Source organism: Fistularia commersonii, chromosome 6, assembly GCF_037954325.1.
Source record: "Fistularia commersonii isolate RoL2024-O1a breed Wild chromosome 6, RoL_Fcom_v1.0, whole genome shotgun sequence".
Lineage (NCBI taxonomy): Eukaryota > Metazoa > Chordata > Actinopteri > Syngnathiformes > Fistulariidae > Fistularia > Fistularia commersonii.
In genome coordinates this window covers 12567709-12582048 of record NC_141289.1, presented here as the reverse complement: position 1 = coordinate 12582048, position 14340 = coordinate 12567709, and the positions used below count along the sequence as shown (strand labels likewise).

The following is a 14340-nucleotide window of genomic DNA, read 5'->3' as shown; positions in this document are numbered from 1 at the left end:
TGGAGCTGCCAGGGTATTAGTCGGTGAGACGTAACAAGAGGAAACCACTCGGATATTCTGTGAGATTGAGCATGCAAGTTTGAGTGACTGTCAAGGGATTCTCGCACAGAATTGTGTCATTCTATTACTGTGCCAAGCATGGCTGTTTTCACTTAGTTTCTCTGTGCGTTTTAGGTCACCGCTGCTGTGGACAGATTCCTGCAGTGACCAACATGAACCCTGATGCAACAAGAAAGAAAGCTCTAAGCAGGATTTCAGAATCTTAGCAGGAAGCCAAGTGTTGTGAAAAGGTGTGACTTCCAGACACTGGCAGAGGACGCCAGGAAAACCAAGACTGACCTCAGTGTTTCCATACAAGCTTTATTTCATATGACATCAGCTCCACCGATGAGCTTTTTAATGGTTTTCGAAAAAAGCTCTCTCCTCTATCCTCTCCCTGTCTCTCTACATCCAGCATCTGAAAGGCCTTTCCATTCACTAACACATGTTCTTAACCCCATTCTGCAGTAGGCTTAGGGGGCGTGATACCAGCACAGTGACATGTGCACACTTTTTTCCAGCCTCTCTGGTTTTCCTTCTACGAGGTTTTACAGTACACTTTAGGACAGCCAGCAGAGTGTTGGTACTTTCTTTCAAACTGGGGTAAATTTCATGATTACAAGCAAGACTGTAAGAGATGAGAGGGTAAAAGTAGGCTACAGTACATATTTAATTTCTTCACAGGCTTGTTTAGACCCAGTTTTTTGGAATACGGCTAGCTTTAAACTTAACATGGAAAGACACAGTTGGATCATTAAATAATGCAGGGGTGAGTCTGTTTTCTCCTAAACTGAATTCATGCTAAATGAAAATGAATTCACATTTCATTTCATGATTAAAGTTACAAAAGAACTATAATAATATTAAACATCTGGAATATAAAGAGGTAGCTGCTTTCTGAGCCAAAATCTCCAGAACAGTAGAGCTTGACTTTCAGAGCTAGTGGTGAAACCATCCACAACGAAAGTCATTAATTGAGCTTGTTCGGTGACGGTCTGAAAAGGGTTGTCTGGCCATGGGGCCAGAGGCTGAATTAGATAGGTGACTATCTTCCCTCTGGACTATCAGTTCTTGGACAGATATGTCTGAGGTAAAGTCTGGGCAAAATATATGTGATGTCCCTCACTGTGGACACCGTTACTGGAAAACAAAAGGCGGCGTGGAGGAAGCTATCTCTGTGCAGAGAACATCACTGTCTATGAACAAGCTTTTAATCAGGTGAAAGCCCAACGCCTCAATCTTATAAACGTGAGATACCCAACAAAAATTACAACAATTTCTTCAAGAACACACTCGGAATGAACAATAAAACTGTTGGTTAGTCTTCAATGATACATTAAATTGGATCTACAGTGAGTTTGAGCTGAATCTCTCATGGGTGTTTACAGTAGAAAAGCTACTGTAGCAGGAGAAATAAGGGCTATCAAAACAGTCAAGTCAAGAGGCTGACACTTCCCACCAGGGTGAGGAGACTGAGTACAGTTCTCTTTGCGTAAATCTTTGTGTTTCCCTTGAGCTTTACACATGAAGCTGTTTATGTGAAACAAGAGACTGCAGGAAGGCAAACAAACACAATCAAGCCTGCACACACATGACCAGAGTCTAGCTATTGCATGAGAACTAGTTGAACTCTGATCGGGAAGGCAAGCAGGGAGGACATGGAACTGGTAGTGTCCATGTTTATCCCAGGCCCATGTAGGGACAATAAACTAAAAGGACACAATTTAATTAAGCATGCTCAAAAAAGTGCGTGTAAAAGCAGTACAGTGAGCAGGAAATAAATTTCTTCAACTTCTTGCACCTGACAGACTATACATCATCCACAGTCAGCGACATACAACAGCCAGAGCCAACATGTATTCTCTCTGAGTTGGCACTTTGTGAGCTCTTATTACTTTTCTTTCTAAAGCACCGACTTGCCTTAAGCATTTCATATTGTCAAAGAACCATTAACCACGGCACTGGCTTTAGAAGCTGTCAGTCTACTCAGACAGGCCTTCCCTCCAATTCAAACTGCCCTGTGACTGTTGTGGGGGAGATTTGACTGGGCTTTTACTGGCTTTCATGGACATATAGGGTGGAAAAAGAAAGGCAATATGATAAATATCCTCCTCTGCTCCACCCTCGCCCTGAAGTTACCTGATGCTGCTAATGGAGTACCAGCAAAGAATTCCCAGAGATAGGCTTTTCCAAACCCTAACACTAAGATCAGTTTCAGGGTGATTATCCGACAGAGTAGAACTCAAATGCAGAAAAGGCTTCAAGGCACTTGTTGGTCTACATGATCCACTGTGGAACAGATCTGATCAAAAGACCATGTTTCACAAAGTAGTTTATGAAGAGACCCCCCATTAGAGTTATATGCTCTGCTGAGTTGAAATAGACTGACCATCTGTAACGTGTATGAGAGAGAGAGAGTGTGTGTGTGTGTGTGTGTGTGTGTGTGTGTGTGTGTGTGTGTGTGTGTGTGTGTGTGTGTGTGTGTGTGTGTGTGTGTGTGTGTGTGTGTGTGTGTGGTGGTTGGCAGCACTCTGCAATTCTCGAGATCATGCAGATTAATGGCTGTCTGAGCTGCCTGAACGATTCAGTAAAACGCAGTGCTGATTAATCAAACAGTGATAGGTATCACAACAGAGCAGATACGTTATAGTCACGTCACTGTAGATGTAGTTTGATTAAACAATGAGTCTAAAGGTTAAGGAACTGATTTTGAGACGGCTACAGTTGTCAATTCAATACTTTTCTTGTCAGGGTGAATCCAGCTGGAAAAAGGGCACCCTTCAAATAATCACTTGGTTCCCTTTGTCCAAAGTTCCCACAAATAAAAACAGTCCTACAGATGCAGTGAGAGGACATGCCCTCTGAAAATGCTGCCTGCAGCAACCTGCTACTTGATGAAACTACTTGCTTAAAGGAAATCCATTGAGGTAATCCTTATTGATAGATTTGTAGCCAGTTGTTACTACTACAGTGCATGAGGAATTGTTTTGTTATTGTGCATTTAGAGTGAACTCCATGTAAATATTCACTGGTAATAAATCTTAAAATATTACCATCACGCTGCCGGACTCACACAAAGTAATTCCAAGTATGAAAAGAAATACTCCTGCAGCAGAATCAAAAAACACATATAACTTACAATACATCTTATTGAAACATTGTAATATATTTTCATTTCACAAAGTAATAACATGTTAGCAAATGTTCTCTCTTCGAGCCATTACATTTATGCTGTACAAACCAGCTATAGTATGGTGTGTAGAAGCTTTGATTTTCTGCACACCAGGCATTACCATCAAAATCTTTTAAAAAAAAAAAGAATAAATATGAATATATGGGATTGACTGGCGACCAGTCCAGGGTGTACCCCGCCTCTCACCCGATGACAGCCGGGACAGGCTCCAGCATCCGCCACAACCCTGAGTGCAGGATAAGCGGAAGAAGACGAATGGATGGATGAATGAATGAATAAAAAGGATAAGAAAAGGTTATGTGGGTTATAAGTGAATTTGGGAAGCAAATACATTGTCACTTTCCCTAACTCCCGATGAACACCTGCTGGAAGCAAACATCTTAACTTTAAAACTCTAAAGATGACAACTGTGGCAGCTGGTGGAGAAAATAAAGTGTCCCAATATATCTAATTACAACCTTTTACAGGACACACTGGACACTACAGGAAAAGTCTGCAGACTTTTACTTGAAGAATCCCTCTTGGACTGCTCTGCTCCACAAATGTCATTGGGAAACAGGCCTTATCCCACTGCCACAAAGATGAAATTGACTGTGGGTCAAACCTCTCCATTTTTGTCTTTAGTTGAGTATATATAGTGGTCAGGATGGACTTCTGCGCTTGAATGAACTTGCAGAACAAGGGCACTGATCATGTATTGCCCTGAAAGGAGAAAAGGGTGCCCTGCTTCTGCCTTCTCTAATAAGCAAGGAGGCTGGAGATGGATGCTGCCTTGCTTGTAAAGCAGTGGCAGATGATATTATTGATATACACACACACACACACACACACACAAACTATAGTATTTTACATATTTCGCACACTTCTTGTTGACTTAGATTTATTTTAATAATTACTTCTCATCAGGCTTGGAGGAGTAATATATTTTCCCCTTCATATTGCCCAGCATCACATTTAAGGCTGCTCCTTATTATTGTCCTGCTTGAAGAAAGGAAATCAGTCATCGCATGAGAAAATGCCGTGTGTAAATTCCAAACAATTGATTTCCTGCCGTAAAGTGCATTGATATACACATATGATATTATATGAAAAGGGCAGCAGGAAGAGCAAGTTGCGATCTGAAACAGTAGCGGCTTTACAGGCCGCAGACGGGTTGGCCAGCCATTTGTCTTTGTTTCCAAATGGCATGGGCAGCTGCCACCAAAGGTCAGCAAAATGTTACCAGAACAAGGCAGTGTAGACGTTGCCACCACATGCTTGAGACAAGAGGGCAGGGGACACACCCAAATCAACAGACAAGGATACTCTCGTTCTTGCTTTATGACACGCATGTGTCTGTTCATGCATTAAGAGGGGGAATCATTTTGGAACCGACTTCTTCTTTTCTTTCAGACCACTCTTCATCCATAGGTCTCCCTTTAAGTTGGAGCAAACAGGTTACACTCTCCCCTCCGGCTGTTTGTCAGGGTGTGTTCAAGGAGGCATTTGAAGTGGCATCCTTCCCACCTGCCCTCCTCTACCCATTTCTACTCCTGGCTGAAACCCAACCTGTGTAAATTAACACCATTGCGACCCCCATTCATCTTTGGAGCTTTTGTGCGTGGGATGTCATATGCCCAGGGACATGGCTCAATGGATGGGGGTGATCATGCATGTCCCTTAAAACTTGCCAACAAGGCCAAGAGTGTGCTGGCAGATGCACATGCAAAAGATGGTTGTGAACACAAACCAAAATAGCAGTACAAAGTCTTTAAAACACATGCACACACTCCCAGGGGGATCATTGCTGAGGCCCATCATTTTCTGAAAACTGTTTTTCTCATCTACTCAACAAAATCCTAAACAAATAAAGTCAATGCAAAAAAGATGTAGACAGCAGATGGACAGGAAGGAGAAGAGGTCTTCACTTCCCTCCATCTTTTGGAACAGAGTGCCATGTTTCGGCTCATGTATTTTGAGCTGATATTTCTTTCAAAATACAACCATCCCCCCATAGTCTGCTTTCTCTATTTAATAGCCTCGAGAAAGAAAGATGACGGTGAAAAATTCCCAACATGTGCTCTTAAACAGGGGCAGTAAAATGACACGCTCTCCTTTAACATGTGTTTTACCTCTGTGGCTGGAAATTTAATCCATGACTGTGCTTTTTATGGCTGAGCTGTATAGTACACAGCCTGGCTGCAGCAGAGAAAATGTTTTGCATGATCCTGTTAGATGAGGTGGTTGTTACCTTACAAGTTGCTTAAGCTTTTTTGCCACCATCGGTTGTTTTCATGACAGATCCAGAGTGAATACATATCATGATGCTCACTCCAACGGGTACTTAAAACATCTAAATAAAGAGATAGCTATAAAACCGCTCCAACAAAAATATCATTTATAGTTATTCAAGGATATGCGTTTAAGAATCCAGGCACAAGCCTAAAATGAGCCCAAAAGATTTTCAAGTTGAAAAAAACTGTCTTAACAGGACACTGCACGGGATCTCCAGCCATAGTAACAGTGTCTTAAGGGATCAAAACAATATATATCACAAAGCTTTCCAGATGTTCCCCGGGCATCATTTATATTTAGTTGTCTTCCCTTGTATCTCCAGCAAGACACTGAGTGAAATCTGACTCCAAATGCCTGTTATTTTCCTCTGGCAAAAAGAAAAAAAACATAAGCTCAAAGGCATCTGCCTAGAGGGAAGCAACCAGAGGGCCAGCAGTTATTTTCAACCCATTAAGTGCACTGTAAGCGAATAGGCCGCATTGTTACGCCAATATCTCCTTGCCCGAGAATAATGGGCTTCTCGTCTTTGTGGATGCAAATCAAGTGTGCCTTAAGGACACAGGCGGTCTATTATAATGCCACTGTGGGGAATAAAGACTGGGCCGAGAGGCTTCTTACTGGCGTTTTTCTTGTGTTTATTTTTCTGTATTCAACCATAAACTGAAGTGATAAAGATGTTTTTTAAACGTCCTTGCCTTGCTTTGATAAGTGCAAATAGGCACAGCAGCCAGACAGTGGCGCGGCTTTCGGCTCTCCTCTGTGGGTGACCTTTGAACCCCGCGCGGTCATTGACTGGTCATCATCTTACCGGCGTGAATGTCACTAGTGTGTCAAGCACAGACAGAGGTGGTGAAGGGAGCAATAAAAAATTTTTAAAAAGCTGTTTGGAATGAGTTAGTCCAGTAACTTGGGCACATTTAAAGGCTTTAACTTAGCACTCAGCCTCTGACACTTGGAACACTGCGGAGTTTCCATGTAGCTTGTTAGCTTGCTAGCATCACCTAGCATGTATGAATGGTAGCATTAAACTGAGGGTAGCCGCCGGTCAAACAACCCAACAGGCTGCCGGTGGCGTCATTCAACAAAGGGAATTAAAACGCTGTTCACCAGTAGCGGTGTAGCCATGAATTGGGTCTGAGTGAACCAGGCAACGGGGAGAGGGGGTGGCAACTAAAACATTTTCATAACGCTTATTAAATACATAAAATGTGGTATTTTATGAGGCCACCGAGAGCGCTTATACGACAAAACCATCGGCCATTACCAAGAGCCGATAGCCTCCTCCAGCTAAACAGGGTGGAGACTCTCCGGTCTGTTAGACGCAGAGAGACTGAGAGGGGGAGGCTTTCGGGGGGGGAAGCCCCAGTTTACTACCCTGCGTCCAAGGGCTTGGCTTTGACAAAATCCCCCTCCTCAAAAAAGAACAAAAAACAATGCGCTCACATCCAATTGTCACTCCCCACTAAAGCCGCGGCTCTTTTCCCAGGCGGCCCGAACGCCGCACACCCTTTCTCCCCGGGAAAGAGGGGAGGGGGGGTCGTTCAATGGCCGCATAGGGGGTATAAACCCCTCTATTGAAGCAGCCGGACACGGCGAAGCTTTCACCAGCCGCAGGGCATTCACAGGCGGACTGTTTGTTTGAAAATACTCCTTCTTGTTTGTCAGAAGTCTGGCCAACACACAGCTGCTCCGTTGCTTTTGGCTAGGGCACAAACCGGGGATGTACTGTCAGCAGCGTGCGGCTCGATAACCCGATATGTATCGATAGGTGACACGTTTTAGAGCATTACGGTGAGATTTAGACCAGGGTGAAATCAAACACGCATAGATTATTGAGGAAAATTCAACTTACAGCCAAACGGGATTCACAAAGAGGCTCCTCTCCTCCTGTCTTCTCTCCAACGGGAGCAAATATGACAAGCTCCGGTGGTGGTTTGTGGGGGGAGAAGGGAAGTCCTCGTTGATGGGCTGCGATCGAATGGTTATTACAAGGCGTCTAAAAGCTGCCGGTTCTCATCTTTCTTTTCTTTCTCTGCACCTCGTCTACATGTAAAATGATAAATCCCTGCCCATTCTTCTCTCTCGGAGCTGCCGAGGAGACACGCTGCGCGTCTCCGTCGTTTCCTGTCCAGCCCAGAACTCACGCCGCCTTCAGGGCCCGCGGGGAAAAATAGGGAGAAGCGCTCCCGAGATTTTTACAGCGAGCGGAGCGAAAGGCAAGCTAGAAAAAATGCCAATTTATTTTACAACATTTCTCCTAAGGTCCACGTAGTTTTCTCGTAAACTGCCCGGTTGACTGCGCGATAAATTTATTCGTTTTTTCCCCCCCATCTGCAGATGTAAAATAATCAGGTTTTGTGTTTTAGGGATCATCCGTGAACGCGACCAGCAACCTTCCTCCTGCAGCTGGTGCCTATGCTAAAACGTTGGATGTGTCTCTAAATCGACACCTGTGCTCATAGTGACTGATCTTTCTTTTCTCATCTTTTTTTTTAATCACAGCTCGTCATTGCTGTAAATGTGGTCATGCTGACACTTATGTTGTTTTTATTAAGAGAGTCATGATGTGCCCATTCATCTCTGCAAGTTACATTCTTAGGCCTCATGAGCTGAGATGAGATGTCGCTTCAGCCGCATAATTTCTTGGAGAGGATCTCCGCGTAGCTGATCTATCCTCACAGCCAGAGATTTTGTCCTAAATTTCTTTAATCTGGGATGGATCCCTAAAGCAGCCTTGAGCCCAGGGAAGTTAGATTACGCCGTCCTCCAGGCAAGACAGACCTATTCTTTGCTTCATCCTAAAGTATTCTGAAGTTGCCCTCGACGATAGGCCGCATTGTCTCCGGCACCCAAATAAACATGTAGGAATCAGGTGCATCTCAGACTCCTATAGTTACCTAGTCAACTCGGTCCTGCCAAAGCATCGTACAATGCCGTACGCTATAACCGTGCAAGCTCTGCAGGTGGACAACAGCCCAACCCCGAAATCTTGTCAAATGTGAATGAATTAGACCCCGTTCTGAATGCTCACGTCCTTAAAATGTTGGATATCTTAGAACTTTTTAATGCCTTCTGCCCAATCAGTTTGACCACTAGAGCCAGACGCACTCACAATCGAGCTTCAAATACAGTTGCTTTGCAAGTTTTGGTCCATCAAGAGCGTTTGAATTTTACAAGACCCCATCGGCATCAGGATTGCTGTCTTGGCTGCATACGCTCCTCTCGCTTCAACTCTGGAGCAAACAAGGCAGATCGGTCAACTGCCTAATGTACCTCGGTTTCAGAATCTCCGGAGTACAGGTATGACCTACACTATAAAGTAGGACAGCATGGCGTTCTTTTGTTTTGTTGGACCAAAATTATTGTCACATTGGGTCAAAGCTCCTCTTTGCTATCCTGTCAGCGATTAAGAAATGTTTACGATTCGTAGCCGAAAAGCACAAGTCTGGGAAATAACAAAGGCAGTAAACCAATCCAGTAAATATTTCTTTTGTCAGCTGCGAATGAGGAGGAAACGGCTGCACTTAAGAACATTACGGGATCCCTGCTTGGATTCCTGCTGATTTTCATCTAAAACCACAATCCGCCAGGGCAAGCGGGGCATGTTCCAGATTAGAAGATTATTGAGTGTTATCCATATGGACACATGGCATTACTAACCTTTCCAACCCTGACTCGCTCAATTTTATAGTTGTAATTACAGACAGCATTTTGGAAATTCCGTAATCCCTATTTTCACAATCCCATTAATCTGTCACCATGTGTGATCTCACAAAGTAAATATTTTGTACCCTTTTGTAGCCCATAATCCCTCGTTTTGGCAGTTTAATCTGCATAAAATGGTCCGGGGATCTGAATATCAACAATGTTTCAGTATCAATGATAAAAATAACAGGTAATATTAATCATTAAATAAAAAGAAAGAAGATTTTTATGACTATTTTTCTTGTCTGCAGTATAAGAACGTTTCAACAGGTTGATGAAAATATAAGACTTTATTGCCATCTAGTGGATCAAAAAAGAAATTGCTTTTCATTCTCGCACCCTGTCGAGACGGACGCTTTCGATTTAAACAATGATTCAATTACTTTGGTTTCAAAACAGTTTTACTGTTTACTGTTTTATGAAAAATACTGTTAATGAATGTTTTATTATTTCAAATATTTATTTAATACCCTTTCTGCTTCTGTTATTAGTAGAAAAGAAAGTTCGATGAAGGTTGTTCAAATATTTTTATTCATAATTGTATTTATTTTACAACTCATAACTACACAATAAGACTCTATGTCGGTTCTGGGTATTTTACGATCCGTTGGCCTCATCCAGCCCATTTTCTTTTGTATCTGGCTCGCCAAACTATTTTCTTTGAATATTTTAGTACGTATTTTCAATCAATATTGTATTTAGAAACGCCTAATATTTTTCTTTTGTTTCATTGTGTACGGATGATTCCATACAGAATAATGTCGGTACATTTTTAGGATCATTAATGATTTTAAAATATAAATAAAATACCCCAAAATTTAAATATTTAAAGTGCAATTTTCATTTTGTTCAATTTACGTGATACCTAGTCGGCCCTCACCCAAATACAAAATGTGGCCCGCCGGCCAAAATAATTGCCCACCCCTGGACTATGGCATAGCTGATTTTTTTTCATCAAAACATCATGACATAAATCTTGGAATTTTGATTTTTTTTTTCTGTGATCACAATCCCTTACAGAAATAATTTTCTTTTACAGTGAACATGTCCCCAGTTTATAATATTTAGGCGGCCACACTGGCCTAAACCAATTAACGCTGCAGAAGGCCAAGGAGACATTGCCTTCTTTTTGGCCTCTTTAAACACTTTTGATATCTGAAACCTAAACCTCATCATCATCATCGTCATCACCGTCATTCCTTCATTGTCACCTACGAGATACTTCTCATCCGAAATGCTGGTCCATGAGCGAATTAACAGACGCTTCTTGACTCTTAAAGTTTCTATTGCGATAATCTTAGTTTGGTGCCAATAACACTGGGTGTCAGGGACCACACTCTCAAATAGTGGGGGATAAAACTCGTTTTATGGACTCGGGTTAATCTGAGTCACTTGAGCCAGTGAGTCGGTTCAAACAAATCATCGAAGTCCGGTGTCCTGCCATTGTCTCACTTTGTGTACCTCCCAGCAGCCATCCAGAAGACTAACACAAACTGGATTAAGGGGAGACCCCGGACTCGTGATTCATTTCGAAGATTCAAATCTCTTATCCGGTTGATTTGGGTAACTACTCAACTCTTTTGAAGAGAACGGAAACTTTGGAGGAATCGATACGTGATATAACAGGATGTTTTCCTCCTGTGCTGCTGCTGTGTAAGTGTGCTTCGGAGGTGGAACAAGTACAGGATGTAGCACATCGTGAGCAGTCAGCGAGGATGACGCCAGGGTAACGGAGCAGATTCCAAGAGCTTAATGTTATTAGATGATGTGGAAAAATTTCAGGTGGATCACAGTCAGTGGCTGAGACAAAGTGTCATTCGAACAATGAGTATCACCTGGATGGTGGTGATCCTGCTGGGCTGCAGGCCATCTCTGCAGGCTGAGAGCACGTGTCTCTGCAAAAGTAAGTTTTTTTGACACTGTCTGTCACAGTGATTAGTTTAGAGTTGTACTTGTAATTTGCAAGAACTTCGCTTTGTCAGCATAACAACAAAAAACATACAAACTCAACTGTGTTTGCGGCGGTGGGTATGAGTTGTCTCCAATGACATGACGGCATGATTTGAATACGCCAAATTTAAGTCCTAATTTTTTAGCAATTCAGACTCAGCAAGATGAAATAATAAATGTCTTTCAAGTCAACGGTGAAGTGTTTTGACTTAACAACAATTTATACTCTCTTCCAAAAATTGCACAAGTGCACACACACGTTATTCATATACATAAAAAGTTCAGTTACATCTAACATATCTTATAGAATTGGTGAATCTTTATAAGAAATACATGGTCAGAATAGTAAATTATACAAATACTGACGTCCTTTCAATTCACGCAATACATCAAAAATCTTCCGCCAAGAGACACGCAGGTGATTCAGGTGGCCATTTTTTTTTTTTTTTGCAAATATATATTTTTAGATTTCTCTTAGGTATTTTGGAATGCAACAAAAAACAACCTTGATCTTTATTTGTGAATGATTTCTACGCACACAAGCACAGGCAAGATTTCTGGATTTCAGTTGAGGAAATGTAATCCAGAGTTTTACAGATTTCTTAGAGTGAAGCAGAGTGAGATTTCAAAGTCTTGTATTTCAACAACACCCTTTGTACACCCCAGGGTTAAGTGGGAAAGAGATTTCTTAGAAATCGCTTCTTTTTTTAATCCTAGGCCACATGTAATTCCTTTCAAAGAATTTAATTCTGTGCCTTGTGCTTTTTCACGCGTTAACTCTGTTGAAAAGATTCATACTACGATAGACTGATTTTAGACAAATGAATTATAAGACAGAAATTGTAATAAGCACATGCAGCAAACTTCAGTGGCTCTGTGCTGAAAGGCACCAAAGTTATGCAACAGTGGGATTTGCAGACATTGGTGGTCCTAAAACATGTGATAACGGATGAGACACCTATGTTTTCTCTTAGAAGTGTGCTTTTTTTTTTTAACAACTTCTGACTGTCAACCCTCTGTATTTTCACAGTTCCTCTCTCCCCGCATTTTTGTCTCCTGTGTTTTTTAAACTAGTTGTGACTTCTCTCTGTTATCCATCCCTTTAAATTCTGCCTCATTTTCCTCTGAGGTCTCAACTATTTTTCAAATGAGCTGATGGCATTTATGACTCGTAACATGGCAGTTACAGGTACATACTATATATGAGAGAGAGAGAGAAGTGTGTGTCATAATTTATTATCACTTTTCCCATGCAGACCAGGTGGAAACCGACCTCATCAAAGCCTCAGACCAAGTGAAGGTGCCTTGTCCAGAGCCAATTGAATGTGCTGAACGGATAACATTCTCCCTCTTCAAAGATGGAATGAAGATTTCCACAAACCATTGCCTGTGCGGCAAAAATGGAATACAGTGTGAGGAACAATCACATGCCAGGATTTCACTGCAGACAAGCAATAGATCTGTTAGTTACGTCCTCAAAGGACAAACCATCGTGAACCAAAGCATCTATGGATGTGAAGGCGAGGTCATGTTCCCTCCTCCCTATAAAAAACTGCCGAGTCCTCTGGGGATCCAGATACTCGTGAAGAGTAAGTGTTCCTAAATGTTGCTGACTTTTTGAATTTTTAATTTTGATCCATCCATTGTTATAATTATGTCTGTTTTGGAACGGACTGGAACATATCAGAAGTAGTTTGACGCCTGCTTGAGAAGTTTGTTTGAATTAAAAAAAAACAAACAAAAAAAAAAACAAATGCAAAATTGCTGGATTTATATTAGATCTCTGCAATATTTTAAGAATCATTTAAAATTGTTGAAGAAAATGGGATGCTACAGCTCAAGCGTCACACGTGCCCCAATCAACTACAAGTCACTGATCGTGTTTCCATACATACTGATATTTAGTCCTATTGGAAAGTAAATGTTGCTTTTTTTTCTAAACCAGTTCCGCAGACAGATTGCAGCACTCCTCAAGTCGGAACTCCAAATTCCGTCTGGATTTTGGTTTCCATGATTGCACTTCTCTTCATCTACGGTGCCGTTATTACCATCCTTGCCATGCGCAACAGGGTAAAGTGCTGAAATAACACATACACCAAAGAAAAGAGCACTGGATGTCAATCAAGCTGATTAATTAAAATACAGAATTTGTATTTCATGTTTAAATTCTGTGTTTAATACAATATCCTACGTTGACTCAGATTAAAAGTAATTGATCCCTAAAAACACTAGATATTCAGATCTAATACAGGTATTGATATTCAGGGGTAAAACAATGCGGTCGTTTGGTGGTTGCAAGACTTATCTGACATCGCTGCACGGACTTTGCCTGTGCAGATTCTTTGCCCTGAAATATAAATGTATTGAAAATGCTACTGATCTTTTCCAAAATTTTGTGTTTCCTTCACTTTTAGTTTAAACATTGTCTTTTACAGGTAGACATTTTAGCAATATACAGATCAAGTTGATATTTGCAGTATAATATCAAATATGCAGCTACATACTGTGTATGTCATTTTTTTTAGTCATATTTAAGTGATCCACACTAGGCTATTGAAGTCTCAGAAAATCCTATTGGTGGCTCCAGTTAAAACATGTTTGCATGAACACAATCTCCAATATGTCAGCTAATGAAAATGTCATTTTTCTATTCTATTTTACAGACCAAGTTGAGGCAGACAGATTTGCAGAGTGACTACATAAACACCAGGCCAAAAGTGGCTAAAGGTCATGGGAGGGGTTTCTAATGCCAGTCTTTGTAACAATATACAGTAAACAACTGTCAGGTATAATCTTTTTTTTTGTATCTAAACAGCAGATGAGATTAAAAAAAAACAACAACAAACTTTGTTGGGGTTTTAAGAGTTCCTGCATCTTCGAATATCAATACAGTTGTGACCCTCAACTGTGGTTGAAAAAGAAGGTGGTATCTAAGAGGATAACCACATCGATTACGGCTCCAACTGCCTCAGTTATTGTCACATGTGCATCATCAAAGAAAGTGTCTCCATCTCAGTTAAGATAGAGGAGCAAAAAACAGTTCACAAATATGGATCTATCAAAATAAATCTTGCACATTCAGCCCGTGTCATCTCGTTTCCAAGAAAAACAGATAACGTGTTCTGATGTAGTAAACTGCACCACTTCCTGCCTCTTTCTCCTGCTTTCTGCACATGCTG

General features: G+C 41.4%; 2 protein-coding genes across 4 annotated transcripts in view; one reads left to right on the top strand and one right to left on the bottom strand.

The window, feature by feature from the left end:
• The window catches only part of raph1b (Ras association (RalGDS/AF-6) and pleckstrin homology domains 1b), a 47332-nt gene extending 39733 nt beyond the window's left edge, over window positions 1-7599 (bottom strand). For 2 of the 3 annotated variants that reach the window (XM_086148181.1, XM_086148183.1), the window contains exon 1: window positions 7359-7496. The gene's annotated coding sequence lies outside the window, so the exon portion shown is untranslated. Of the gene's footprint in view, window positions 1-7358 lie in introns of all 3 variants that reach the window. The other variant, XM_086148182.1, reaches the window with a different exon arrangement.
• Window positions 7600-8679: 1080 nt separating this feature from the next.
• On the top strand, window positions 8680-14242 carry LOC147233388 (T-cell-specific surface glycoprotein CD28). The gene is made up of 5 exons (XM_086148159.1): window positions 8680-8806; window positions 10994-11114; window positions 12418-12750; window positions 13107-13231; window positions 13825-14242. The coding sequence occupies exons 1-5, from the start codon at window positions 8774-8776 to the stop codon at window positions 13906-13908; spliced, it is 696 nt and encodes a 231-aa protein (XP_086004285.1). The 5' UTR covers window positions 8680-8773; the 3' UTR covers window positions 13909-14242.
• The last annotated feature ends 98 nt before the right edge of the window (window positions 14243-14340 follow it).